Source organism: Impatiens glandulifera, chromosome 5 (genome assembly GCF_907164915.1).
Source record: "Impatiens glandulifera chromosome 5, dImpGla2.1, whole genome shotgun sequence".
In the NCBI taxonomy this organism is placed as follows: Eukaryota; Viridiplantae; Streptophyta; class Magnoliopsida; order Ericales; family Balsaminaceae; genus Impatiens; species Impatiens glandulifera.
This window is the reverse complement of record NC_061866.1, coordinates 50,248,314-50,272,454: the sequence shown is the minus strand read 5'-3', so window position 1 is coordinate 50,272,454 and position 24,141 is coordinate 50,248,314. Positions and strand designations below refer to the sequence as shown.

The 24,141-nt window shown below is 32.6% G+C and overlaps 4 protein-coding genes across 6 annotated transcripts; 2 read left to right on the top strand and 2 right to left on the bottom strand.

Moving 5' to 3' along the window:
• Positions 1-93: 93 nt before the first annotated feature.
• Positions 94-3,577, bottom strand: LOC124940216 (protein SIEVE ELEMENT OCCLUSION B-like). Of its 3 annotated transcripts, none has more exons than XM_047480706.1 (7): positions 2,862-3,577; positions 2,652-2,750; positions 2,117-2,571; positions 1,917-2,029; positions 1,707-1,849; positions 1,156-1,629; positions 94-1,079 (listed from the first exon to the last, which is right to left on the bottom strand). In XM_047480706.1, exons 1-7 carry the CDS (start codon positions 3,498-3,500, stop codon positions 357-359), a joined length of 2,646 nt encoding a protein of 881 aa, XP_047336662.1. In that variant the 5' UTR covers positions 3,501-3,577; the 3' UTR covers positions 94-356. The 3 variants fall into 3 exon arrangements, with proteins under 3 accessions (XP_047336662.1, XP_047336663.1, XP_047336664.1); XM_047480707.1 differs by having other exon boundaries at positions 1,917-2,026; XM_047480708.1 differs by having other exon boundaries at positions 2,117-2,562.
• Positions 3,578-10,030: 6,453 nt separating this feature from the next.
• Positions 10,031-14,344, top strand: LOC124940083. The gene is made up of 9 exons (XM_047480565.1): positions 10,031-10,112; positions 10,500-10,805; positions 10,998-11,198; positions 12,666-12,797; positions 13,202-13,309; positions 13,404-13,493; positions 13,589-13,647; positions 13,730-13,889; positions 13,984-14,344. Exons 2-9 carry the CDS (start codon positions 10,527-10,529, stop codon positions 14,068-14,070), a joined length of 1,116 nt encoding a protein of 371 aa, XP_047336521.1. The 5' UTR covers positions 10,031-10,112; positions 10,500-10,526; the 3' UTR covers positions 14,071-14,344.
• A 1,788-nt stretch (positions 14,345-16,132) lies between these two features.
• LOC124938411 (ras-related protein RABB1b) lies at positions 16,133-17,957 on the top strand. The gene is made up of 6 exons (XM_047478846.1): positions 16,133-16,292; positions 16,371-16,510; positions 16,814-16,896; positions 17,236-17,440; positions 17,510-17,578; positions 17,663-17,957. Exons 1-6 carry the CDS (start codon positions 16,247-16,249, stop codon positions 17,753-17,755), a joined length of 636 nt encoding a protein of 211 aa, XP_047334802.1. The 5' UTR covers positions 16,133-16,246; the 3' UTR covers positions 17,756-17,957.
• A 322-nt stretch (positions 17,958-18,279) lies between these two features.
• On the bottom strand, positions 18,280-23,516 carry LOC124937936 (pentatricopeptide repeat-containing protein At4g35850, mitochondrial). Its single transcript, XM_047478273.1, has 13 exons — positions 23,345-23,516; positions 23,105-23,261; positions 22,872-23,034; positions 22,243-22,308; positions 22,057-22,154; positions 21,484-21,601; positions 21,196-21,405; positions 20,861-20,937; positions 20,405-20,498; positions 19,718-19,783; positions 19,542-19,619; positions 19,298-19,399; positions 18,280-18,630 (listed from the first exon to the last, which is right to left on the bottom strand). Exons 1-13 carry the CDS (start codon positions 23,373-23,375, stop codon positions 18,538-18,540), a joined length of 1,353 nt encoding a protein of 450 aa, XP_047334229.1. The 5' UTR covers positions 23,376-23,516; the 3' UTR covers positions 18,280-18,537.
• Between the last annotated feature and the right edge of the window lie 625 nt (positions 23,517-24,141).

Sequence of the window (24,141 nt, the reverse complement as noted above, 5' to 3'; positions counted from 1 at the left end):
TTTTCATTACTTTTTCCTTTGTAAATCTAAACAATTAATTAAGGAGATTATGCAACTATTATTATTATCAAACAAATAAATAAAAACAATAAGTTATGAAAATTAAGAAGAACTTTATTCATAACATAACTTAACATTATGCATTAAATGCATATATAGTACTTAACTTTTAGACCTAGCCAGCTAGTTATATGAAACTAGCCAAGCCAAAACATACATAAAAGATAATTATAATTTCCATGATCCATTCAATAATGAATCACATGGAATTAATTAAACAACAAACTCACATCAAACATACAACATAACATCATATCATATCATTCAGATCGCGGAGATATCGCCCATATCGCGATTTAGATTTTCTGATCCATGAGGCTGACCGAGGTAGGATCCTCGTGGCAGCAGAGGAAAGTGATGTGTTTCTCCATAAGACGGCGACAATCGGGGCATTTCATACCCTCAGGGACAATCCCAACGCTACTCGGAAACTCCAAACGGCTACAAGGCCTCAGCTCATCATGATGCTCCTTAAGCGGTCCCCAAAACGCTGTAGGAAAACCTTTGGTCGGCACATCCATCTCCCATTCCTTAAACCTCTGCAACACGTGCACAACCGTGGTCAGATGAGTCAGCGACAGAACCTGAGACCCCTGAGCAAAAACCGCCCACCCTCCGCCCCTTCCAAAGCTTATCAACTTCTTAATCTCTTGAACCATCGAGTCATCATCAGCCGACGCCCACTCCCCATGCATTCCAGGAATAAAATTTGCGGCGTTGCTAGTCCTCGGAACGACGGACGATATCTCCTTGTCGATCTGGAGACGGGAAAGGAGCATGCTCTCGAGACGGGTCCAGAAAAACCAAACCATAGCCTCGGTCCAGCAATGACTCAGCTTATCACGGTTGATGATGTTCATCACGTTCCTCATTTTCTCCCTCCCGTGGCTGTTACCTGCATAAACCATCTCTATTTGGATTCCAGTCGCCGCGGAAACCTTCCTTGCCTCGGTAGTGAATTCCCGGATCCATTTTATGTCCTCTCCTCCGTATAGGAAGATGTACTTCTTGTCCCTAATCTGCAAATAAATTCGCGTTATTAACAACACGCTCAAACTTATTCTCGTTGTAAGACTGGAAAACAAATATATTTACCCATTCTAAGACGGTTGGCTCAATTCCATCGATCAAAAGCTCGAGCTTCCATGTCTCCCCGCGCCAAAGCTCCTTCTCCTTTTGGCTAGTGAAAGGAAAAGCGGTGCTACCCCAAATGAGCATCATGGGGATGGCATTTGTGCTTAGAACTTTCCCCTGAGTGTCGAGAACCACCATAGTGGGCTTAACATGGAATCCCCATATCTCCTTGAGGAACCTTATGACGGGACGATCGATCATTGTTGGGTGGCGCAAAGAGTACCAAAGCATGGAAGATTGAAGATTATTGAATTTGCGTAAGGTTGTTTCGCTGTTTTGGAGAGACGGGTCAACCACTGGAATCCAAACCACCTCGTAAGCGTGTTGTTTTGAGTCGTGGTAGATCTGTTCGAGGACCGAGAGCTCATCAACCGACATGTCTAGATCCGAGATCAGCAGCAACACGTTCTTGTGCTTCAGATACTCCAAACTCGCCTGCATCCATCAATGGATCAAGTTAGTTTATTTTAAGTTTATTGATATATAAAAACTAAAGAGTGTAGAAGACGAACCGGTCTCTTAGTAGCGACTTCCAAGAGTGGTTCAGGGTCCTTTGCCGGAATTAGAGCGGAAAGGACTTTCATGTTGTCTACGTGAACCATTCCATACACAATGTGTACGATTGCCTCAAATGTTTTGTCTTCCCACTTGTCAGCTGTAAGAAATAATAAACAGTTGTAAAATAACTGTGTCGCTAAAGGGTTCCTAAATGAGTTAATCACCTATTATTCGTCGCAAAACGTCCATTTCCTTCTGGAGATAACTGAGTATGCTCTCAATGCTCTGAGCAACGTTGTGGAGTGGATCCCATCCCATACTTGAGTAACCGTAGCTGCTGAAACTCATCATAACATATCAAATCATAATATTAGTTTTCATATATAATTAATTCGATTTGATTGTTCAATTAATTTACACTTACTCTTGACTAGAGGAAAGATGGATAATCTGAGCAACACATGTAATGACTCCTCTTATACAACGATAAGCGGCAGTAGGAATCATAGCCATGACGGCAGCTCTTGAAGGCTGGTCAGAGGAGATATACATGGTGGGAAGGTCATAAAACTCGACAATGAGGCGGGTAACATCAAGCATGGCTTTGATGACTCTACCGATAGCATCGTAACGTTGCTTAGGGCCAGGGCCCGATGATCGTTCTATGAGGATTGGAACCTTCTTCAAGATGGCCATCGATTTAGCCAATGGATTCGAAAGGTAGGTCTGAGCAAGAAGCCAGAATTCACCATAACTCAGGGCGAAGGCGGCTAGGGTTAACACCAGCTTCGCGTCCCATGTGTACATGGCTAACATCTTGAACAAAGGTAATGCTGCTCCATGTCCATCTCCTCCTCTTCCGCATTGAATCTGTGCAATCTATACTATGTTGTTGTTACAAATATTTCCATTTCTTTTTATAAAAAATAATTATATCGTTACTAGATATCGATAATGACCTCGCAGCTGATACGTTCTATTGTGTGCGACAATTCGTCGGGGATGTTGTTGAATCCTCTCCTGTTTCTTTCAACTTCCGATTTGCCAGTTAGGATTCCCTGTGATCAGACACATGCATTAAGTAATAGCGACGGTAAAACAATCGTTGTTAAATGTTAACATCACCAATTGGATTTGTTAGCAAAGGTAATGATGATTATGATTTGTACCTGTTGATTGGTGAGATGGGAGAAGCTAAAGATGTCCTCGACAACCTCAAGAAGAGGTCGGACTTCAATAGAAATGGCGTCGTGGGAATGAGTTTCCTCGACGTCCTTCACCATTACATTCTCGTCGGACATTGCGATAGGCCTCGGAATCACGGCCAACTTTTGTGGAAGTGAGGTCTGCCAAGGAACGGTTGTAGAAGGGTCGATGAAGTTGGTGGCAGTACTCTGAGGAACCGCAAAGTTGGTGGAAGTAGGAAGAGTTAACTGTGTGCGGTTGGTGTTCCAAGATTGATTTGTCTGAGTCTGAGGAACCACAATGTTTGAAGAACCGGAAGGAGTGGTCCATGCCGGAGTGGCGGCAGAACTAGGGGTGGTCCATGCATTATTGGTGGCAGAAGGTGTGGTCCATGATGAATTAGTGGTGGCAGATGGTTTGGTCCAAGACGGAGTGGTGGTGTTGGTGGTGGTGGAGGGGATTAGAGGGTTTGGCCTGGTGCCGGTGGTGAGATTGGTTTGGGTTTGGGCGGTGGTTGGGGCGGTTACGGATGCGGGTTGGGAAAGCGGTGGCTGGAGAGTGGTGGGAGTGGTGGTTCCGGGCTCGATGGGTGCTAGAGACATCCTTCCAACGCCGCCGGACATGTTGATTGTTTGATGAAATGGAACACTTATAAGGTATTGATCAGAAATGTTGATGTTGGTGTGAGATAAGATGGTATAGATGGGGGGTTTTATATAGTGGGTGGAATTCCTTGCTTGTTGAGAGGAGTTAAGAATGGGAGATACTTTTCTCTATAGTATTAATTGTCTGTTTAGTGTTTTATGTTTGTGTCTTATAAATGTTACATTTTGTCCGGTCAGGTTTGGTCCTACTTGGTCACTTTTCTTTATTTATTCGTTATTCCCATTCACTTTCCAGCTAGCCTTGGATGATTGGTTTTCGATTTGGATTTGGATTTGCTCATGTCATCTCTCATCTTTTTAGAGATTTCTATATATTGTAAACTTTGAGAAATAGTTCAATGCATTAATTGGAAATATTTTCAATATCAAATGTCTCATATTCATTTTTTTTATATTAAAAACGGTTATGATTCATGTTATAGCCCTAACTTTCTTCAAAAGATAATAGAAATATTGATTTTGGAAATAAAAGATACCCAATTTAATTTTGGTAAGGAAGACATTTTTTGAAGTGATCACTCGTGTCATATAAAAATACTATTTAAAAATACTTAGAAAGTTAGTATTGAAAATGGAAATGAGTTTGGATCTAATTTATGAATACATATATAATTAAGTTCTAACTTATAAAATCATTCTCATTTAAATATTTTTTTTCTGACAACGATCAAAAGTCGAAATCAAGATTCTCACCGATATGATTATCCTGTTACAAATAAAAAAACGGGACTCTCTGATGGGATCATCCTGGTCTCTTTTTTCCCCCAAAAAATGTGTAAAACCTATATAATAAGTAGCATGTAGACAATAAAAAACATTGCTCTTTTAATTTCCCTTATCAAGTGAATGTTCCCATAATCAATATCTCAAAGCATTTTTTTGGGATGATCAATTGCAATCAATGGAGTTAAAATTAAAATTTTCAGATTGAATTCTTACTAAACACTCTCTAATTAAATGGTTTATGATTGAAAAAAAAAACATGAGTGTTGGTGGTGGTCCTCTTTTTAAGGTAAAACATTCCTCTATTGGAGAATTTGCTTTTAAATGATGAGTGACTGCTTTTTAAGGTTTGCAGCGACAAGAAATCTCATGCATGATATATATATTTTTTTATTCATCAAAATTAAAGCAGCAGCAACGTATACTTCATCCCAACAAGTGACCGGCCGACCGACCGACCACCTTCACAACCTACGAGAATCCACACACCATTTCATTCAAATCTTCCTTTCTTTCAACATTATTCTCTAAATATTCCTTCATATGCAGCCTACCACATTATATTTGACGCTTTATTTTGTGGTTTTCGATTGCCCTCAATTATAGATATTATTTTGTAATTGTTAGATTTTTCGACCATAAATGCAATTTTTGCAATTATCGTGCAATAATAAAAAAATTGTTTAAGTCCGAAGAGATTCATCTCATCGTGTGGTCGTTAATGACGTGTAGAGACGGATCCATAAATTCAAATTGGGATGAAATTTTAAAAATAACGAGAAAATTATGGATAAAACAAGAGTCTATAAAAGTAAGTTTAATATATTTTTTAAAATTAGATAAAAAAAAATAGTATATTAAATTAAGAAAATTAAGAAATTAGGGTGTAATTTCAGATTTGTATTGTAAAAAAAATTTATTTATTATTAAAAAAAATTCCATCCCACCCGAGGGTGGCCCTGCATAGATCGCCTCTTATAACATACAATACACCTACTGAACAGTGTGAAATTTATATGTTACATCATTTCCATAATATGTTACCTTTAAAAAAAACAAAAACTATAAGGATTGTTTGAGGTGATTTATTTCAATTTAATATATATATATATATATATATATATATATATATATATATATATTATACCTGGCAAAAAAATAAAGTAAATTAACAAATCGGGCAAAAGTAGATTGTTCGAGGACGAAATTAAATTGCATGTATATACTTTATGGAAAGTGAAAATCCAAGTTCGTGGCTTTAAGGCTCGGACTAGTTTGATTTTCTGTAATTTATAAAAAATTAAAAATTAATTTTCATAAAATAAATTGTTTTTGGATGAATTAAGTTACTATTTTTTTATATTTAGTATTTAAACTTTATTAAGAAAAATAAGGCTAGCAATATTTTATAGTTTAATTGATAAATAATATGATGATGTACGTATTAATATTTGTAAACAAACTTTGGTTAATTGTGAATTAATTATTTAGGATTATTTTAAATAAATTATTATTCAAGTTGTAATTACACTATTTAATTGATCAACATAAAAATATTAATTTTTATAATATTTTAAAATATTAAAAATGAATATATTTTGAATTATTAATCTATTATATATTATAATGTTTAATTATTATTTATTTAATAAATATATAAAATATATACATTAATTTGGTATAACTGTAAATGATTATAAATAGTTAGTAATTAATTTGTGGCTTAATTAGCTTGTCATGTATATATCGATTCATGTAAATAAAGATTTCAAAAGTTTGGAGTGCATGACTAGTTGAAAAAATTATTATTATTATTTTTTTAATTCATTATAATTTATGTTATGTTATAGAAATATTTATTAAGGTTGTTAAAATCTTGTAAAGAATATATATATATATATGAACGTGCACAAAAAAAAAAAAAAATATAACATTTGTGTAGATAAAAAAATTAATCAAATATATTAAAAATTAACGTGTGTGAAAATCTTCCAATGATATTATCGTTTAAATACAACGACAAAAATATAACACTTTTATAGATAAAATCAATCAAATATATTAAAAATTATTGAGTGCTCAAGATGTGTGAATGATCTTTAACGGTCGTTTGAGATTGTTGAAAATTTTACGATTTCACTCAAACCAAATTATTCACCAGAAAATAATAGGAATATAGTTCCATTGTCTCAAACCCGCAAACCTAGCCGCCTCAATTCACGTCTCAACACGCATCAATGGTTCCCGACATAACCTAGTGAATACTAGTAATGCTCCAAAGAAGACTTCAAATACCAGCAACATCCTTACAATGTAAAAGAAGATGAGTGGTTGTCTCCACCTACTTAAAACACAAATGAAATTGACTAACTAAGATAAGCCCTTGCGCATATATATATTCAGTTATAATATTATCGTGGATCGAACTCCACCCGAAAAAAAATATCTTAGTGGGAACCCAAAACTCGCATAATTTCACTCAACATAACTCAATTAGAACAACTCTATAAAAGAAAGAAAATAATAGTGTCCCACATAAAAATTATTCAAATCCCTCAATTGCACCACATAAAAATTATTCAAATCCCTCAATTGCATTACATCCCGGTTCATCGGAAACACTTAAAAAATGAGATAAAAATGTTATATATATATATATATATTGTATAATATATATTTAATATGAAAAGAGAAAAAAAAAAGAAAAAAAAAGTTAATAATATAATATATAATTAATAATACTTGAAAAATTGGGGGCCTATGCAACTGTCTAGGTTGCCTTATCAAGGGTCGACCTTGCATCCTTCCAAAATTGGATTGGTGAACCTTCCACGGTAAACAAAGAATGTTCACGGTAACTTTTTTCACATTATTGATATGTCACTTCATATGTTGATATATATGCTACATCCTAAATGACAATTGAATATTTTTGTGAACTAATTAGACCAATCCAACCCATATTTGTTTATAATCATATTAACCCAGAGACTTTCCTATTTCGTAATAAAACGACCACATCACTTTGATAATAAAGTGTTATTAAAAACACATAGGTCACGAAAACTCAAACCTCCTTCAACTTTGGGCATTTCACTTTGTCCCAACTAATAAGATGTGAAAACAAAGACTTAGAGGACCCCCATAAAAATTATACATCAACCTCTTCATTTTCAGTGTCACGCTTTTAGGATTAACAAATAATGACATAAAGTATTATTCATAGATTACAACGTGCTCTTGATGAGAATCATACTACCCTAATTAGAGAGCAACTTACTTTTCCATATAAGGAATTTTCTATCATTCTTAGAGATAATCGGATCCCAAGAGATTTTAGAATTAACTTTTGCACCTAGTGAAAGACCAAGCTACGTGGCCGGCAGGGACGGACCCAAGATTCGGTGGTGGGGTGTGCTTAAAAAAAATATGGTGGGCTTAAATAAATAACGATAAAATTTTGTATATAACGAGTAAATAAAGGTAAATTTTACCATTTTTTTAATAATTAAATAAATAAAATAGTGAATTCTATTGAATTATTTTTTAAAATTGGGAGGTAATGTAAAATTTTAACCGTAAAAAAAATATTTATTTTTTCGGGGCGGGCCGAGCCCCTACATAGATCTGTCCCTGGTGGTCGGAAAACATCCAATGTCAAAACTCAAAATACCTGTGAAACGAGATATTATCCTAGCCGACACATAATTAGAGAATAGATGTCAGATTTTTCAAGATTAATACGAAGCCCCGAGCAAATATCAAATAACCACAAAATATCACGAAGATGCTTGAAATTTATACGAGTAACCTAAATCATACAAAACGTATGATCAACAAAAAAACAAGTGAGAAATGGAAAACGAAACCCTCATCGATCCGCAATCAACCCCATGGATAAGTCTGTTATTTTCAACGAAGATCATCATCTTAGAAAGAGTTTCCATGACAATGACAAATAAAAATGGGATAACGGGTCTTCTTACCTAATCCCCTCAAACTCTCAAAAAAAGTCTTGATAACTACCATTCACAATGATAACAAATTTAACCGTAAGAGTGTAAAGCTCTATCCTCTGGATCTATTTATCACATATTTCTACATTAATCATAACATCAAAGAGAAAATCTTAGTTAACATAATCATAAATTTTTTTAATATATAGTCTTATGAAAGCGCATTAAACACCATTAGAATTAGCTCAACCACTTCACTCATTGGCACTCAACGCCGCATCAAAGATTTAACGCGCCTTAATAAACGTCATTTGGTTGACCAATATAATCGTATCTAACACTACACAACATGTTTGTAAAATATTTCGAAATAAATTTATAAAAAGACTTGACTAAACTTATAGGCCTAAAAATTTTTAGGTCTATAATTCTAGAAGTCTTACGGGTGAAAATAATTAATGTAGTTCCAACTTTTGTCAAAAAAAATGAGAAACGATAAAAGTGTTCATTAGCCGTCATAACATCTCTTTTAAGGAAAGTCCATGCTTTTTTTAAGAAAACAAATGTGAAACCATTGCAACCTACAACCTTAACCGTAAAATGTGTGTCAAGAAGACCTTTCTACTCAGAACTAATAGGCAATAGCTCTAAAGTTTATGTCGTCTAACTTTGGCCTATCGATAAACGATTCGAGAAACAAATTCTTATAAAATTGGATAATATTTGCAAAATTAGTTGTCTCACTCTCATAAACAACGCTCCAACTCCCTCTTCCTTACAAAGAAGGAGCAAATCACTAATCAAATGTCGAGATCTAGCTAATCTCATAATTCAACAACTCATGTACCTTTTCAGCCCATCTATAACATTTATCTAATATCATAAAGTATCACTTGATTCTCCCATCAAGTTTGCAACATAGAAAAGAAATCTAGTCTAATCAACTATTTATTATCAAACCTAAAATGATAACAAGTCTTTGTAACCAACCTACGTACGCTCAATCAAGATAGACCGATGATTAGAACAACTACGTGAAAGAATTTTCTTGAAGACATTAGTTACCCCACGAAAAATTGAATCGATTGTTAGAAATTTCTCTAAACGAGAACGAGTTCACCGTGACCGTCACCCCTCTAAAAGGTGTATTGACATTAATGGTAAATCAATAATTATATTAAGTAAAAACAAGATTAGTTATATTTAATTATTTACTAAATATTAACTAAAATAAAGTAACCAAATATATGTTGAGCTTATCTTAATAATGTCTACATCATAGAGAATACTTCATTCTTATTTAATAATGACCTAAATTTTTGCTAGATTGATCACATAAATTCAAGTTTTTATTTATAAAAGTATACAAGTCACACAAAATTACTCTATAATCATGTTTAGTACAAATTGATGAAGTGATTTTTAATTTTTAAACATAAACTCTTACTTGAAATATTTAATACGGTTTTAATTTAATAGTAGTAGTGATATCCAATATTATTGATATTTTAACTTATTTAGTTAGTGTAAATTTAATTTTAATATTAAGAAGATGATTAAATTGTTTGGTTAAAATAATTTTGTATTAATTAAAAAAAATTGTCTTATTTTAGGGTTAATTTCGTTCCATTTACTTATGCTATATATATATATATATATATATATATATATATATATATATATATATATATATATATATATATATATATATATATATATATATATATATATATATATATATATTATATTATTAAAATTTGTAATAAATAATTTAATGTCGGTCTCTGGAAATTTCTAAACCCCAATAATAATATTTTCTCTGTTGTAGACATTGGGTAAAACCTACTTGCAAAGGTCTGTCTGTAACTTCAGCTGCTGCGGCAGAGACAAGGTAAAAAAAATATAAACCCTAGAATTGTTACTTTGTCACCATTACTGTTACTTATGTTCATCTCCATTTCAATTCATCAATCGATCGATCGATCGATAGATCACTCGCATTCCAACCCTTTTTTTTACTTCTTCCGAGCTTTAACAACGCGCTATTGAAGTTTTTGTTTGCTATAAATTATGTGTGTTCATTTAGTTTAATTGAAAAAGACAAAGACGATGATATCAATGTAGGTTAAGTGAGATTATGTTTGCATGTTGAAACACGAGAAAGAAACGACACTAGCAGAAGCCTTTTATTTTGATTCTCAACTCAAAAAACACTTAGGAATCATGGTTTGATGAGATTATCCGCTGATTAGATCAATTTTTAATTTTTAACCTGCAGGAATTCGTGTGATTGATTTCCTCCATAATGTCACAAGGAACATCCAAGGATTTGAGCACATCATCTGAGGACAACGAAGAAGGGCCAGATTATGTTTCATTCTATACTAGTCAAATAACAGAACTTTTATCCAAAGATATCTTACTTCCCATTGCACCTCAACCCTCTGAATCAAATAGTTCAAATACTGCTCCAAACCCTTTATTTGGTAATCCTTTTGGAAATGGGCTTACCGATTTCAAGAAATCCAGATTGCAGCCATTACTAAGACAAACTGTGCTTAGACTATCAAAAGAGGTTGATCAGGTTTGTTGTTCATAGAGCTCTTTTTTGTTAAGACTATATATTATGTTTCTTATGATAAATCAGCATCTGAGTTCTCTTTGATATGTCAATACAATGGTTTGTCACAGCTATTTTTGAAGAAAATACTTCTTTGTTTCTGGCAGGCTGATTTTATTACCAACCCTTACTTTGTATTCTACATTTCTACTGCAGATGCTAGACCCTGTTCATTCTATACACAGGATAAGGAAGCACATGCAATCTCGTAAAGACATACCAAGTAACTTTGTTGCAGAAGCTTCCCAAGATGATGCAAGGAATTCTCCAAACAAAAAGCTTAAGCAATCATCTTTGTCTTCTTCTGTAAGCATAACTAGCAATGGCACTGCAAAAAAATGTGATGTTAGTAGAGAGGTTAGTACTTATTATCCTCAAATTATTTGAAATTTGAAACAGAGTATGATTATCTAGTATAATCAAATGAATAGTTAATTTGTAAATAATTATGATGTTCATGAATCTGATACAAATAGTTACTCGAATTGAGATAGAAAAATGTATAGGAGGACTCCAGAAGTAGATGACAAAAGGAGACTCCACATTTATTCCTCACCTTTGCAATACTAACCTTCTACTATTTATACTAATAGTATCTATCTTACTAATCATCTTAACTTTCTTGGACTAGGTCCATAACTAACCCAATTACAATTTTCAGTCCATTAAAAATACCATAACCTTCTATTGATTCTCCCCCATAAAAATACCATTGTCCTCAATGAAGGAAAATCATCAACTTGACTAAAACAAATCCTGAAACACACAATGAATTACAATGTTTCCCTCTTTAGCAGGCCGCAAGTCTAATAAATAAATAAATAAATCAACAGCCTTGCCCAAAAAAAACCCTGTAATTAATGCTTCCCTGAATAACCAACCTTGTGCTGAAGATGTGTGCAATGTTTGATGAAAAACAACATATTGCTTTGTTCTTCTTCCAGGATCTTCTTTGTTAGCTAATCTTTATATATGAAATTCCATCTCTAATGTGTTCACCTATGTTGCACGGATGCTGATATGGGTATCTTATCCAATACAATATGGATACGGCGATACTGAAAATTCTGAAAATATAGAATACGATACGTTTAGGATACGCAAATTATTAAAAACTATAAAATAATATATGTATAACATTTAAATAAATTTAGTATTAACATAAATAGATATAGAAACTCATATTCATCATTCATACCGTATCCGGCGGCTGTCGAGTTTGGGCGGCGGCTGTCGAGCTTGGACATTTGGGGATGAAGGCAGTTAAAAAAATAAGGCAAATAGGAACGGGTAAGAGAAATTATGAAGTATTAGGTCTTGGGGTTAATTTGTTTTATTTTAGTAATTTTAGTTTAGTCCCTCAAAATTCTAATAATTTCAGTTTGATTTTAAAACATTTTTATTTTTATGAAAAATTCACCAAAACGTGTCCAAAATGTATCTGATTGGTCAACCCTACACAAAGTAAACGATACCTATTTTGCCGTATCTGATACCCGTTTTGCCGAATCCTATCTGTATAGGATACTCCAATTTTTATTTTTTTTCAGAGTATCCGTGTTACTTAGGTTCACCCACTAAAGGTTTATCATTAGTAATTTAATCCCTAAGTACTAGTGTACTACTCACCCCTTAAAATCGCTCAGGCTTCTTTAACATCTTTTGGGGGGTGGGGGGAGGGAAATCATCCACAGTGAGGAATTGAATAACTTTTGTGGTGGTTCCTCTTCTCCATCTTCCATTTTATTGACTTCTGTGCAGACAATGAATGGTTCTGGCAAGCAATAGTAAATTTAAAATATAATGAAAACAATTTGTATGCAGGGCTCTGTTCGTGATGGAAAGAATGTGGATTCCTCAGAAACTGAAAAATCAGAGGATTTGGGGAAGAGATGTTCTCGTTGCCACACTATGGTAACCTCTAAAGTGAGTAGTGATCCGGAGAGGAGTCTTAAGGTGGGCTACTGCTCTCATTCACATTTGCTTTAACTGTTGATGTTTGCCCCTATTTGGTAACACCTTTGTTTCCTAACGTGGATCCAATGAATTTTTAATTTGTTTTAGATTACATCCTCTTACGAAATGTGATCCCATTTGGATGGATACACATGGATGATCCGACATAATTTGAGCCTATTTGGAAACTAGTAGAGTCACATCCTCTTATTGAATTAGACCAAACTTCATTTGGTGAAAAGTGTATGAAAAGTTACCAAATCTTTTGATTGTGCTTCAGTAATTTTGTATGGATCAAAGATTTTAGATTTTTTGTATTGACAAAAATATAAACCAAATAGGCTCATCAAGAAGGTTTTCCAAATGAAACAAACCATTCTGATAGTTTTATGATTCTTTTTCAGTCATTATGTAATACATGTGAGCAGAAGGAAGTAGCTACAAAAGAAGGGAATAGCAAGGACCTGTTGTTGGAGCAAGATGTAAGGAGGACTGGCAATGAATTGGGAGAGGTAAAAATAAAAAGAATTAAAAAATATATATATATATATATATTCCAATTTGCTGACTTACTTGATGCGCCTTACATTATGAGTAAAAATGCAGGTTGATGATGATTTGATGTATTTAATTGAGAAATATCCGGCAAAAGTTGAGGATACGGTGTCGTTTTATTCTGATGAACTATCCGAAACAGTAAACACATTCTTGACATGTTTTATTTTGTTTAGTGAACTTTGAAATGAACATTATTGTATTTTGATTATGTCAAATTGTCATTTCTTTCCTAGCTTGGGAGCATGGGGAAGAAGCTGGAAGGTCTTCTCGATATGGTGCTCTCCTGTTGCAGGTGCGTGCATGCGTTCTCTCTAATTTGTTCGTTCAAGTTTTGGTAAAAAAAATATTTCTTAAATTTGGTTTGATATGTGCAGAAAAGTGACAATTACTGAGAAACAAGAACTTCGAAATCTCATTCAAAATCTACCTTCGAGAAATTTGGATCACGTTGTGGAAATAATCGAATACAGAAAGCAGCCAACTTCCAGAAAATATCAAATTGATGATGAGATCGATGTTGATTTGGAGGAACAGGCAATGTCGATAACCTAACTAAGTAGTTCTTATTCTCGATTCTCAAAAAGAACACCTTAATTAATATATGATATTGGATGTGGGTTTTTTACAGGATGATGCGACACTGTGGAGATTGTATTACTATGTTCAAGCTGTGGAAAATGCGAAGAAGCTTTCATTGCAGCCAACAGCCAGATGAGAGCTTCGAACTAACTCTCTATTAAACATTGACTCAGATGAAAAGGATTTTTTTATTCTTTTTTTGAGGTTTCATAGCATCTAAATCACAGGCATAAAGGTGAATAATAATTTTGTTTGTAGAATGTAAAACATGTTTGTCTTTTTTTTTTCTTCTGGAAAACTGTATGTCCCTAGTTACTATCTTCATGCATGCATTCTTGAAATTTATTCTTTTGTAACATACTTGCCTTTTAGCAAAAGAAATATTATAGAAAGCGAAGAATATTTGTTAATTTTGCCTGTTTTTTTATTCATCTTCTAATTTGATTATATTATCCCCCATTTGGAAACTGTTTCTTGAGTCTTCTGGCTTTGGACAAAAAGTAGTCAATTAATTTATTCATTAATATTTTTTTGTGTTAAATTATATATAAATAAATGATTGAGTTGTATATAAGTGGACTATGTTTGAGCTATAATTATATAATGACATAACAATAGTTATAATAAAACATGAATATTAACAAAAGTATTTGAAACAAAATAATTTGCAGAGTTTTTTTTTTACTTTATATTTTAACCCTTTCTTTTATGTAATTACGGTGGTGGTGGTTGTGTCAAAGTGAAAGCAGTTAAATAGACATGGGTTAGAGTTGTGTGATAATAACTTTATTTTTTACTAATATTATACTCAAATATTAAATATTATATTGAAGTAAATAATAAGATAGAACTAAATCAGATTTTCTATTGGTGATATAGTAGAACAAGGAACCTGAAGAATTGAATAGTCAATATTCAAATTGTTTTTTATTAATTAAAAAACAAGATATTGCTAGTTGGTAACAAACAAGTCTAAAATAAAAATAGATTATATCTCTAGTCTTTTAGGAAAATTATTAAAATGATACTTTAACTAACAAAAGATTACAAATTTGTTGGATGCACACAGATTAAATATAAACAAAATAATTTTAATGTTTAGAATTTTTAATAAATCACTAATGATATATTAGAATAAATAATATAACATTCTTATTTTATATTTTATTCACTTCAGTCAAACAACTCATTTTCTCACATATTTTTTTTTAATTGACTTCTCATCTCGTGATCTTACACTTTCTCTTTGAATAAAAATTTTAAACATTACCAATCTGTTTTTTACCCTCACTTTATCCCACCAATGCTCTCTCGTGATCTTAAAGCACTTCGATTGATCAACTATCTTATTCCACATTTATCTATCAAGTTAATCGAACTTTTCATCTCGTAACTTCAACTTTCACTTCGGTCAAACAACTAATTTTTTCGTATATTTTAACCACCAATATCATTTTTTTTTTCAATCGACCTCTCATTTCTTTACTTAATTTCACTTCGACTAATAAAAAATGATCTCATTCCATATTTATCCATTAATCACAGTCGACCTCTCATCTTGAAATTTTACTTTTATTTTGTCAAACAACCATTTTCTCACATATTTTATGATATACAAATCTACATTTTTATCATCATTTTGCTAAATATACATCTCATTCCACATTTATCTACCAATTCACAATCAACCTCTCATCTCGAGACTTACTTTCACTTCGTCAAACGACACTTCTCCTACCATATTTTATAATATACAACTCAACTTTATTATCTTCACCTCATTTTTCAAATTTTAGAATTTAAAGACCTATTATCTTAGTTTTATATAATGTTTAATCTATTATTATTATTGTAAACCTATTTTGTTTTATTATATAGATTTGTTTAGAATTATTTAAAGTTGAGTGAAATTAAATTTGGATTGATAAATATTATCAAATTTGTTAATATATAATGAATAAATATGTTTATCTTAACAAAATATTAATTAAATATATATATATCTATCTATGTAAATGGCATTTTCAAATTGGGTCATATATTATTAATAATATTTGGAGAAAGAAAACAAATAAAAAATAGAGGTTAGAGAGGATGAGTATGACGCATATAAAGTAATAATATATAAAACTTAAGATAGAATCAAACTAAGCCTTAAGCTTGGCTCTATCTATATTCGTGGGTCTTCATCACGTCTTTTAAATCTCTTCATACTTCTTCTTCATTCTTCCATATTCTCTCTCTCATCGTTTTCAATCATTTTACCGCCGTCTCCGTCGCCGTCGTTACATACAGAGGACGCTGTCGCCGGCATGTCTTACGACTACCTTTTCAAGTACATAATCATCGGCGATACAGGTTAATTACACTTCTTTCTTCTTCTTCTTCTTCTGTTACCACCTGCCTCACGACTAAAAATAAAACTTTCCATTTCAGGCGTCGGAAAATCATGTCTTCTCTTGCAATTTACCGACAAGAGGTTCCAACCTGTCCACGATCTTACTATTGGAGTCGAATTTGGTGCTCGTATGCTCACTATTGATGCAAGACCTATCAAGCTTCAGATTTGGGATACTGTAAATAAATCACCTCTTTCATTTCCTTCTACTCTTAACTAACACCATGCTACTGTTTATTTATTTCATCATAAACAAACCCAATTCAAATCAAATCATATCAAATCAAACATGCTTTTGATCAATTAATCCTGAGATCATTGTTAATTTTATGATTGTTCTTCATATGCCTAACCTAATTTAGGTTTTAGTTTACCACAGTTATCAACATGATGATTTTTCATTATTCATGTTAATTATAATAGTCCTCCTTTCTTAGTTTTAACCTAACTTACATTTGCTGCTCTAATATTTATTTACCAGGCTGGACAAGAATCTTTTAGATCCATTACAAGATCATATTACAGAGGGGCGGCTGGGGCACTTTTAGTTTATGACATTACCAGGTATGTATATTTATTTGTACATGTTCAACAATCATAATCACTTTCGATAATTAACAATGTGAAACCTAGTTCTGTTTGCATTTTGTTATAAATTTTAGTAGTGTAAAATGATTGAAAAAGTTGTAAAAGATTTAGATTGTGTTTCAGATTTTATTTTTGTAAATCACATTTTCAAGCTATTAGATATTAGATTGAGTTTGGGAATTTAGCTAGCCCCACTTCTACTTGAAGCGCTTTTTAGTGGGAATCGAATCTAAGACCTTTGAAAAATTTGTTACTAAATGTAGATTACATAAAAAAAAGGCTCAAATTTGATAAAATGTTCTCTTTTCAATGCAGGAGAGAGACGTTTAATCATCTTGCAAGTTGGCTTGAAGATGCCCGGCAACATGCGAACCCCAACATGACAATAATGCTAGTAGGGAACAAAAGCGATCTTGCACATCGAAGGGCTGTTAGCAAGGAGGAAGGGGAACAATTTGCAAAAGAGAACGGTCTCTTATTCTTGGAAGCATCCGCCAGAACTGCGCAAAATGTGGAGGAGGTGAGAAATGCAAATCCAACCGAAACTTGAAAGGAAGGTTTAACGAATTATATGTTGTGTCTTTCACAGGCCTTTATAAAAACTGCTGCGAAGATCCTCCAAAAGATTCAGGAAGGAGTATTTGATGTGTCGAATGAGGTAAATAATGATGAATCATTGAGAGCGTTTGAAGTTGTTTGAATGATATGAATCTTGATGATTATTATGGGTAAATTATTGCAGTCATCTGGGATTAAGGTTGGATATGGAAGGCCTCAAGGTCCTTCGGGGACAAGAGAAGGAGTGATCACACAGGGAGGTGGATGTTGTGGATGAAGAATATGATGTATATGAAAACTGAAGGTGACATTTTCCATTGATTGTTGTGGATAATCTTGTGTATTATTATTAAGTTGTTCAATTGTGGAATCTGTCTTGAAAACAGATTGGGATATTTGTTGTGACTTGATTAACTGTCTGACTGAATATTTGATGTCTTCTAGTTGATCTACTACTACTACTTACTGGTTGTTTATAATTTGAGCTGGGGGAACATTGTAATTTGTTTCATATCTTGATGACAAATATGACTTTGCATTAAACTTGGATTCCATGAAATCTCACTCCATATTCTTTCTTCTTTTTTTCCAGATTGTATTTCTATGTATGTTGTCTATCACTAACTTGTGCAATGTTATAATATAGTATCTTTAACAGAACAAAACATCTCTTGGTTATTGTTTGCCATTTCTGAATTTTGGAATACCCCCATCTCGGATTAAATGGTCCTGAAAATCGAATCCAAGATCTTTGACGTCTTAAGCAACGATAACATAAATATAATAAATTTCTAAGCATTTTATGCACTATTTGGAAACAATTTAGTTTAAATAAAATACCATTCTCAGGAAACACAATAAGTGGAGCAACTTCTACTCAATTCTCAGGACAGTCTGTCAACATTTGACTGTGTCTAGAAACTATTATTTTTGTAGAAAAATATAAAACATTTGATTGTGTGACATGGAACCGGATGAATTAAATCTGTTTATCAAAAGAGACATGATTGGTCAATCAATAAGGCTAAAGCTGAGGCTGAGCAATCTGTCTTCAGAAAGCTAAAATCGTCCTGGACCAAATCTTCTGCGTAAATCCTCCCATGTTTTAGTAACATGTATTATTCTTTCGTCTTCAGCAGGTATATCACGTTCCTGGAGAAACAATTCATATCCCAAAACAATCAAATGGATTTATCTCTTCATTAGATACACATAAACAGAGACAACATTAGATAATTTTCATATCTTCATTCGCAATGCTGTTGTTGGTTGAATGGTAAATAGGCTCAAAATGTAAAAAGTTATCAATTTGTTAATATTGGATCTTAAACAAATAAATAAATAAAGTACAAACAAATTAGTCAGTGAAAATGGTCATTTTTATGTTACTTTACTTGCTTATATTAGTTATTTGAATGTAGAAAACATATCAACCGAAAATAATCTCACTTTTTCATATAATGTATTAATAAAAGTAAACATACAATTAACATTTAGATAATATCATTCTAAGTAGTTACCAATTCAATATGTGTTTAGGTCAAGTTTGATTTATGTATTTGAAACTTTTTTTTCATTTACAATTGTTGAAAAATCTAATGCTCTTGGTCCTCTATATTATTGGATGTTTAAACCTCTACAACAATGTATGTTCCCTCCTTCTAAGTCTTACTCTATATCCATTTCTATTGTTTTAATGATATTGGCCACATTTTATGAAATAATATTATTTCTATTAATTAAAATAAATCTGTATAGAAAATCACATAATATTATTCACACTTCAAGCCCTAATTTAGGTAGGGAACAGGATACTCACTTTTAAGCCTTTGTAATATGCTTCAACAGCTGGAAACGAAGGAACGGCATTACGAGATCGCAACAGGTCCCATATATAATTGGCGGTGGTATAATAACCATCCTGAAATAAATAACAATGCTTACAGGGATGATTATAGAAAAGACTCATAAAACAAAGTTCCCATTTAAGTAGAGCAGTCGGAAAAGCATCCAAATCTCGATAAAAGATAACTCTGTAAATCTATGTGCATGTGTAACTTAACCTTTTCGCCAGCCGCTAGAAGAAGAAGATCAGTTCCCATTTTGGGACTCAAATAGAAGTTCCTGGCAGTCATGTTTTCCTTTGAAAAGAACATGAAAATAAAATCATATATCATTTATAAACCATAAACAGAACAACAATTTATAAATAAAACCATTAAAAACCTTAAAAGCATACCAAAGTTTCAAGAGCAAGTTTCATTCCATTTGGAGTGTGGCCCAGCATAGCTCCCTCTGCAAGTGACTATACCATCGAAGTACATAATAAACCATCAAGTTGTTGATATAGAGTTTTTATATTGATAACACATTTTCAATTGTATAAAGTAAATTTGGAAAATATGTATAAAATCTAAACAAATGAAAATGAATAGGTAAGAAAAAAAAATTGTTCATATTCGGTAATATTAGTTTCATGATCATGAATTGAAAAGATGACGTGATTCTAAATCTTAGAGCTAACTTATATGACGTAGGTTTTCTTTATAAAAAAAATAAACTGAAACTTTTTTTTTGTTGAAAAAGTGGATTATTTGGGTTAAATGACTAAAATATCTTTTGTGTTTAATATTTAAAATGTTACAAAAATTCAAAGTGAATGACATTTTAATTGATGATTTGAATGATGATGGGATAAGGGTAAATCGAAATAACCCTTCATCAAACAAAGGCCTTACTCATACATGATATGCAAGAAATATACAAAGTATTATTCTATTACAGTTAATTAAGAAATTGGAATCTAATTGTAACTTCACGTAGCAATTTAGTTGTCAAATGGCAAGACATTATTAATACATGCACAATGTAGATTTGGGAATAATTATACTTCAAAAACATCATTAGTAAAGATATCAGAACTAACCACATATAGCTCCACCGCAACTGGTTTACCCGAATTCATGTAGTCATCAAAAGTCTTCTTTCCACGATCAAGGTCTCCACACCGAAGATAGCACCTGTACTCATTTATTTAAAAATTCATTCACACTACATAATGTTTTTTTGGCAAGAAGCTGTCAGAGTGTTATCTCTAATATCATCTCCTAGAAACAAGAAATTGATCAAAGTATGAAGTGCTGAAAGACAAAAATAATATAAACACTCCAAGTCAACAAGGACGGGAAATATCCCCCCCATCCCATCGACAACATTTGTGTTTTTGAATTCTAGTCCAGTATGCATATATCATCCCCCATCAACTACCTCTATCAAAATAAGAAATAATGGAGAGATATACATATGGCTACAGTGATATGTATCCACATCAAATATGTTTGTTTGATTGCATCACTAAGATAATCAAAGCTAGAAACATTACCTCATAATTTGCATCAGAATAAAGTTGTCAGGAGCTTTTCCATCCTTCTGAAGCATATCTAGGAGTGTTTCCATTGCCTGGCAATCAAATTAAATGAGAACTTTTAAAATAAAAAAAATTGAAAGCAAACAACAATGGGATCATATTTATTCTAAAAATAGGAGTGTTTCCATTGCCTAGAATATGATTTTGCAGGGCGCATATTTATTCTAAAATGGACTACAAAATCTGAAAGCAAACAACGATGATGATGATGCCAAAATAAATACTTCAAGGGAAAAAACAAAAGATTGTCCACAAGTATGAAGTATGAACGAAACAGTATAAGATCAAACCTCTATGTTCCTAAGGTCCGCACAAGCAACAAAAGCAGCATGATACACAGTTAACTGCCTATTTAAGAAGCCACCACGCTTGTAGACATATTCTGCCGTTGGAAGATTGTACAACTCTTCCTCAGATATGCCCATCATAAGATTTTCAGCAGCGTCTTTTGATGCTTCGACAGAGGACCAGCCCTTGGACTGCTCCACAAGTTCAATTATCTGTTCATGAGAAAGTGGATTAGTTTACACTTCACATGAAATTGGCAAAGTTAACATCATTAGAAAAATAATATGTACTTTTGAAGCCGCATCATCATTCGTGGGAATATTGTTCTTATGTGCAGTTATGAGGCCTGCATAGCAGAACTTATTCAAACCAAGTCCAGCTGCTGTCATATCCCGAACAATTGCACGCCTGTACCAGCAAATGCAAAGGTATTCAATAAATGACACGCTTAGACTAACGATAAAGGAAGATTATTAAGTTATAAGCCAAAAGAGACATGAACATATTATTAACTGTCCAACATTGCATGAAAAGATGAAATAACAATGAGAGACATGTAAGAAGCCCATGGATTACTCCATGAGATCCAATGGAACTCTCGTTAACTAAAGACCATTATCATCATTGGTGCGATAATGTTAAAATATAAATATGTACCACTTAAGACCTAAACAGCTGTTTGATACAGTAACGATATCACCATAGGTGCAATAATGTAAGAAATTAACAACAGTAGACATGAAAAACACCTAAATATGACCTAACCAACTATTTAACCCCTAACCATCTAGCACCTAAATCAAAGAAAGCAAACAATAAAAATGCCAAAATTTAATGAATGTAGATAAAATGCACATACGTACACACGATCTAGTCGACCCGAGGCAGCACATGTGCTTAGTAGACAAATATAAGTTTGCCCATTAGGTTTGACTTCATATCTCTTCATTTCCTCCAAAATCTTCAAGACAGTAACTTCAGGTACAGCCCTATTCACAAGTGGAAAAATGGAAACGCAACAAGACTATCTAATATAGTAGGATACATACCCGAATCGCCAGCTCAGAATTATTGCATTTTCCACAGGTCGAGATCAAAAAGTTGTACAAAGAAACCTATGAGTTTTAGGGCTATGATCAGAAGATATAGATATATAATATGCATCTGCTCCAATAATTGCACTAGCAGAAATAATAAATCACACAGGGTTCATGAGAAGGTGAAAAAACTTGATTTGTATTGACATATACAACTAAAGGACACTAGAATTCAAGCATCAACATGTTAGTTAGGTCTACTAGGATAACCATCAATGGTTACATTAACTATTGCACATTATTGGATTAGGAAATTAAATTTGCATAATCTGCAATATATGACACATTTTGCGAAGCAGCAATGGAAGCATCCATTTGCATTCATGTCTTTTCTGAAACTATGTAAAAGTGATTCATAGTCATAATAACAACAAGGTCGGTTGCATCCACTTTGAAGCATTAGTTGACCTTTTTCAAAAGAAATAGTAATCACAATCCAGGAAAATCTTCACATTCCTAGATATTCGGTATAAACATTGATTGATAACGAGTTCAAATAGACAGTTGCATAGTGGTTTACATGTCAATGGCTAATCCAGACAGTTAGAGAAAAAGAGAAAAAAAAAAATGGTGAAACTTACATCTAGAACCAAACCCATGGCTTTCATTTCGTCTCTGAAAAAGATGGCGTCCTGCAATCGAGAACCTCTCATTGTTCCAATTATCAATCCATGGAAAGTATCTCTCTCAGGTTTAACCCCATCCAGCACCAAGTCATCATACACATCCCTCAACAGGTAATGCCTGGGGACAACAAATTCAGTGAGGAATTTCGCAATAAACGAAATTAGATGGAGAATGAAAGATGCAAAACCTTCGTTGGGCACTAATAGAGCCAATGACACTGTTATACTCTGAAATATTTTTAGCATAATTCCTCTTCAAGTACTCTTCCGTGGAGGCGGCTGCAAAATTGCGGCGACCAGCACCAGCACCAGCACCGATGGCTCGAAGAAGTGAATCATGACGACCTGGAGAAGAAATGATAAAGAAATGAGTCGAAGATTTCAGTGTTGTATGTGAAAGGAAGAAGAGAGGAGTGAAGAAAACTGACCATATAGAGTCTTGAGTAACTTCATTTGCATAACTTCTTTCTTTCTTTCTTACTTTTCTCTGAAATTCAAGATCAGAGAATCTCCGATTGAACTTGAAGAAGGAGGGCCGAGAGAGATGACGGCCGGTGACTAAGGCGGTGTGAATCTCAACTCTCAAGCTTCGTCTTTTAGGTTACAACCTTAGACCTATAATAATAATAATATTATTAATATTTTTAAAAGTAAAATGATATTCATTTATGGAATTTAAAAGTGTCAAACAATTATAAATAAAATTTAGATTTAGAATCGATTAAAGTCATTTTGCATATACTGAATTGTGATTGGTTGTTTCTAAAATGTTTTATGTTGATTCTAATTATTTGGATATAAATATATAGTTAGTGCCACAATAATATGTTTGTAACCTAACAAAAAAAAATATATATATATATATTATTTTCCTCTCAAAATAAAAAATAAATAAATAAAATCTGTCATTTATTAAGACGGTTTAAAAACTATTATTTTTAAAAATTGTTCAAAATAAAAAGTGATAATGATTTTGTTTTTATTTGATATAAAATATGCAATTAAATTAGATGAAATATTTTCAAATAAAAATTATCATTTATTTTTTTAATTTGGAATTCAAGCTAAGAAATGAAGTTTTTCTAACAAACCTGGCTATTTATTTTTTATTTTTTAAAATGTATAATAAAAACATAAGTTATTTTTTATAATTGTTGAATTACTAAATAATATGTGAAATGAAATAAAATATGAAAAAAAGAAGTTAAAACTGACATGACAATTC

What these genes read in the sequence shown, in the direction of transcription:
- LOC124937936 (XM_047478273.1), bottom strand. Translation starts at nt 23,375, where the DNA reads ATGCAAATGAAGTTACTCAAGACTCTATATG. An exon ending in TTGCGGTGGAGCTATATGTG is followed by an intron (nt 19,784 to 20,404) that starts GTTAGTTCTGAT and finishes TCGATGGTATAG; the next exon opens with TCACTTGCAGAGGGAGCTAT. An exon ending in TTCTAGCGGCTGGCGAAAAG is followed by an intron (nt 19,400 to 19,541) that starts GTTAAGTTACAC and finishes TATTTATTTCAG; the next exon opens with GATGGTTATTATACCACCGC.
- LOC124940083 (XM_047480565.1), top strand. Translation starts at nt 10,527, where the DNA reads ATGTCACAAGGAACATCCAAGGATTTGAGCACATCATCTGAGGACAAC. An exon ending in CTGGCAATGAATTGGGAGAG is followed by an intron (nt 13,310 to 13,403) that starts GTAAAAATAAAA and finishes GTAAAAATGCAG; the next exon opens with GTTGATGATGATTTGATGTA. An exon ending in ATGTTGATTTGGAGGAACAG is followed by an intron (nt 13,890 to 13,983) that starts GCAATGTCGATA and finishes GGTTTTTTACAG; the next exon opens with GATGATGCGACACTGTGGAG.
- LOC124938411 (XM_047478846.1), top strand. Translation starts at nt 16,247, where the DNA reads ATGTCTTACGACTACCTTTTCAAGTACATAATCATCGGCGATACAG. An exon ending in CATAATCATCGGCGATACAG is followed by an intron (nt 16,293 to 16,370) that starts GTTAATTACACT and finishes TTTCCATTTCAG; the next exon opens with GCGTCGGAAAATCATGTCTT. An exon ending in AGCTTCAGATTTGGGATACT is followed by an intron (nt 16,511 to 16,813) that starts GTAAATAAATCA and finishes TTTATTTACCAG; the next exon opens with GCTGGACAAGAATCTTTTAG.
- LOC124940216 (XM_047480706.1), bottom strand. Translation starts at nt 3,500, where the DNA reads ATGTCCGGCGGCGTTGGAAGGATGTCTCTAGCACCCATCGAGCCCGGA. An exon ending in CATCTTTCCTCTAGTCAAGA is followed by an intron (nt 2,030 to 2,116) that starts GTAAGTGTAAAT and finishes GATGAGTTTCAG; the next exon opens with CAGCTACGGTTACTCAAGTA. An exon ending in AGCCAACCGTCTTAGAATGG is followed by an intron (nt 1,080 to 1,155) that starts GTAAATATATTT and finishes ATTTATTTGCAG; the next exon opens with ATTAGGGACAAGAAGTACAT.